This window comes from Gymnoscopelus microlampas (assembly GCF_963454915.1).
Source record: "Gymnoscopelus microlampas genome assembly, chromosome: 1".
Lineage (NCBI taxonomy): Eukaryota > Metazoa > Chordata > Actinopteri > Myctophiformes > Myctophidae > Gymnoscopelus > Gymnoscopelus microlampas.
In genome coordinates, this window is record NC_139962.1 from 51,454,560 (window position 1) to 51,457,967 (window position 3,408).

Sequence of the window (3,408 nt, forward strand, 5' to 3'; positions counted from 1 at the left end):
TAATTTATTTGACTTCCTATTCTTTGATATTTAATAAAACAGACAAAATTGGTATGCTTTGCATTCATCATTTCACGGATGGCTTTGAGCAATTTCACGTTATAGTCATTTAAGTTCTCGGCTCTGCCTTGTGCATTTCTAAAGGTCACATGATGAGAGAATATGGGGGCATAGAGATGACAGTAGTATGATTTTTGACAGATGAGTTAGTCCACAGGCTACAGGTAGTTAACTGTGACACAGGAAGCCACAACCTGGAACCTGTACAGCTCATGGCTTATGTTTCTTTTGTTGTTGTTGTTGGAGTGAAATGGGATGTGAATCTGTTAAAAGATTTTATAGCGTAAACACACCTCATCCCAGTGTTGTGGGCTCGAGAGACTGCGTGTGACGCGCTGAGAGGCACATCCCATAAATGCTGTTTATGTACAGTACAGAGGCAAGCTCTATAGCACTGGTTACCAAACTTTTTAGCTTGAGACAGAAGAGAAATGTTATGTCTCCCCAGGACCCAAGCTAGTGAAAATAGCAGATCTACAAGCTTACAACGCGTCGCGATGCGACGCGTTGTAAGCTTGTAGATCGGCTATTTTCCCTACTTCTTAAACATTTGTTTTCAAATTTATGGAATTTCTCGATTTTTGGTATTTATTTATGAAATTGTTTTAAAAAATGTCTGAATTTGTTTTTAATTCATGAAAAGATTAGGGTTTTTTTGTGGGCGAAAAAATCAAATATTTTGAAATAATTAAAAACAAAATGTAGGAAATGGAAAAACAATAACGGGGATATTTAGTCGCGACCCATAAAAATGGACCTGCGACCCACAAATGGGTCCCGACCCACTGTTTGGGAAACAGTGCTCTATAGCTTCCCCGGCCAAACTGACCTCTGGAGGCTGGAGAGAGACGGCTATACTCAGTTCCTCTCAGAAAGCATTGTTCCGTCTGACTGAGTGCTCTGATTGTCTCAGCACTGTGCTTGAGTGGAGGGCAACGTGGAATTAACTCCTCTGATTCACTCCTCTCTGCCGCTTGACACCATTTCAGACCAGTCAGCACGTCGGGAGGACCGAGCCTCCCTCCCCCAAACACACTCTCTTGCTGTCAGGGAAAACGCTGTACGGTAGCGGACCCGAGGGTCTCTTGCACGCCGTTTGAGAGAGGGCTTCCGCGCCCCCCTCTCTCTCCTCCCACAATGCACTGAGGGTCTCCGGAGGCTGGTAGCCCGGTTCGCCGGGGTCCAGGGGGTCTTTGGAAAGGAGAATGCTGATGGAGGGCACGGTCCGGTGCACCGTCATCTCCGACGACCCGCCTTCGTGACTCTCCCACACCTCCTTCACCCCCTTGTACCGCAGCTTGGTCAGCTGGTGCAGACGGCCCACTTTGCGTTTCATAATCTCGGCGCAGGTGATGGTCTTGGTGACGGCGCGACCCGACCCGGTGAAGACGACCTGCCGCAGCCCGCCGCCGTCGCCGCCCGCGCTCCCCTTGCCGTCGCCTTTCTCCCCCTGCATGCGTGCCATGGCGAAGCCCATCAGGTTGCGGATCTTGCTCCCCTCTTTCACCCGCATCTCCAGCACCCCGGAGGCCAAGCCCGGGAAAGGGCAGGGCGAGTCCTCCTCCGTCCGGCAGACCTTCTTGAATCCCCCTTGCCCTAGTTTTAGAGCAGGCGGAGGAGGCGGAGGAGGAGGAGGTGGTGGAGGAAGAGGACTAGGTAGCGAGACAGGCGTTGCGAGGCTGGACACGGTGGACATGTTGACTGCTGCCGACGGCACCATGCTGCAGTAAGCTTGACCCTGGTAGGCAGGGCAGATCCCCGAAGTTACTCCAATCTCTGTGTGGATCTGTCTGCTCAGCTCCAGTCCGGGGTAAGGCCCGATAGCCTCTCTGGCCAGGTACGGGCCCTGGCCGCTGACCACTCCACACCCCGTGAACATGTCTCCTCTCCTGAGCGACCGCTCGTCTGCTACAAGTTCAGTCCACTCACACACATCCCACATGGAAAACCGCTCGGCATCATTTTCAGTGCCACTTCTCTGACACTCCCCCCCCTCTCTCTCTCTCTCTCTCCCTCTCTCTCCCTCTCCAGTCAACAGCTGTAAAGTTTCAAGACTTCATATAAGACATATTACCCGGCTCCCTGAGAGCACTATCAATAGAGTCTTTAATGCTGCCTCTCAGAAGGGGGCTGCAGAAATAAGATAAACGGCTGGCTGGTGAATTAAGAGTAGTGGCGAGACCATTGAAGATGTTCTCAATTTCACAACACAAAGGACTATTTGGAAAGTGTTCGGCAGACAGACGTGGGGGAAAAAAAGAAATCAGCCTGAATTATCCTCTTCCCTCTTATTGTCCTGAATTCATGCACTGCTTTTATCCTAATAGCTGTAAAACAACATAGAGCACTTTTCCAAATCTTCTTCAACCAAACTTTTGAAAAGAGAAAGCTATAAGTACCGTGTAAACAACACTCCACCTTTTATGCTTAGCGTTCAAGTCCAGCGCGACTCATATTGGCGCAGTGATCCGGCGACATCCTTGAACTCTCGTCTGACCTCATGGGGCTGTTTCCAGGTGTTGGACCTCTGGGTGAGGGTCGTCTAGCCTTTTTTGGGATGATTGTCTTTCGTCCTCGGCTCCTCTCTGGCCTCCTGTGTTGGCGGGGTGGGGGGGGGGGGGCGCGCAGGCTCCGGCAGGTTGGGTATTGCTGAGGTTTGGAACCCGGCGGCGGGGCGGGAGTGGTGGGTGGGGGGACGTCCCTCCCTGGAGCGCTCCTCAGTGTGGTCTCCAGTGATGCTGTTGGAAGTGTGCTCTGTTCCCCCACAAAGAGACGTAAGGGACAGGAGCTGCCTCACAAATGCTCACAGGAGGAGTGTCTGTGTAGTTGAGGGGGAGCATGAGGGAAAGGGGAGACAGCCCTCTTAAAGGCGCAGGTCTTTTCATCTCTCAGACGCGTGCTCTGCCCGGCACACAACTGAAGATTGCCTTCTGTCGGGGAGAGAGAGGGGTAGGTAGGGCGTACGGCGTGCGTGTCCCTTTAAGAGCCCGAGCGCAGATCCCCGGCAACTTTGTCAATCTCTTTAGAGGACGTACGTTCCAGTGCATGTGTTCAACGTACATGACTGATTAAACCTGAGTTCTGAAATAGAGACTCAGTCAACCTTTAAAAATGCATTTTCAGCTGTGAAACAATGAATTAGATTAGCTCCGTTATAATTGAAAACATCCTTCAAAGAGCCACTGAAAGTCAGCGCCATTAAATTGCACTGTACTTAGCCTTTATCCTATTAGATGTTTTTTTTTTCCTGACCATTTACAATTTACATAATGCCCTGCTAATAGCTTCATCGCAGAGGCAATCAAGTGGCACACGCACACAGAGAATGTCTGTCTCTCATGCTCCAAT

General features: G+C 50.6%; 1 protein-coding gene across 1 annotated transcript; it reads right to left on the reverse strand.

Annotated features, from left to right (window-relative positions):
* Positions 1-1,054: 1,054 nt before the first annotated feature.
* LOC311043961 (uncharacterized protein) lies at positions 1,055-2,002 on the reverse strand (the record flags this gene model as incomplete). Its single annotated transcript, XM_084055384.1, has 1 exon — positions 1,055-2,002. One exon carries the CDS (start codon positions 2,000-2,002, stop codon positions 1,055-1,057), a length of 948 nt encoding a protein of 315 aa, XP_083911510.1.
* Positions 2,003-3,408: the final 1,406 nt, after the last annotated feature.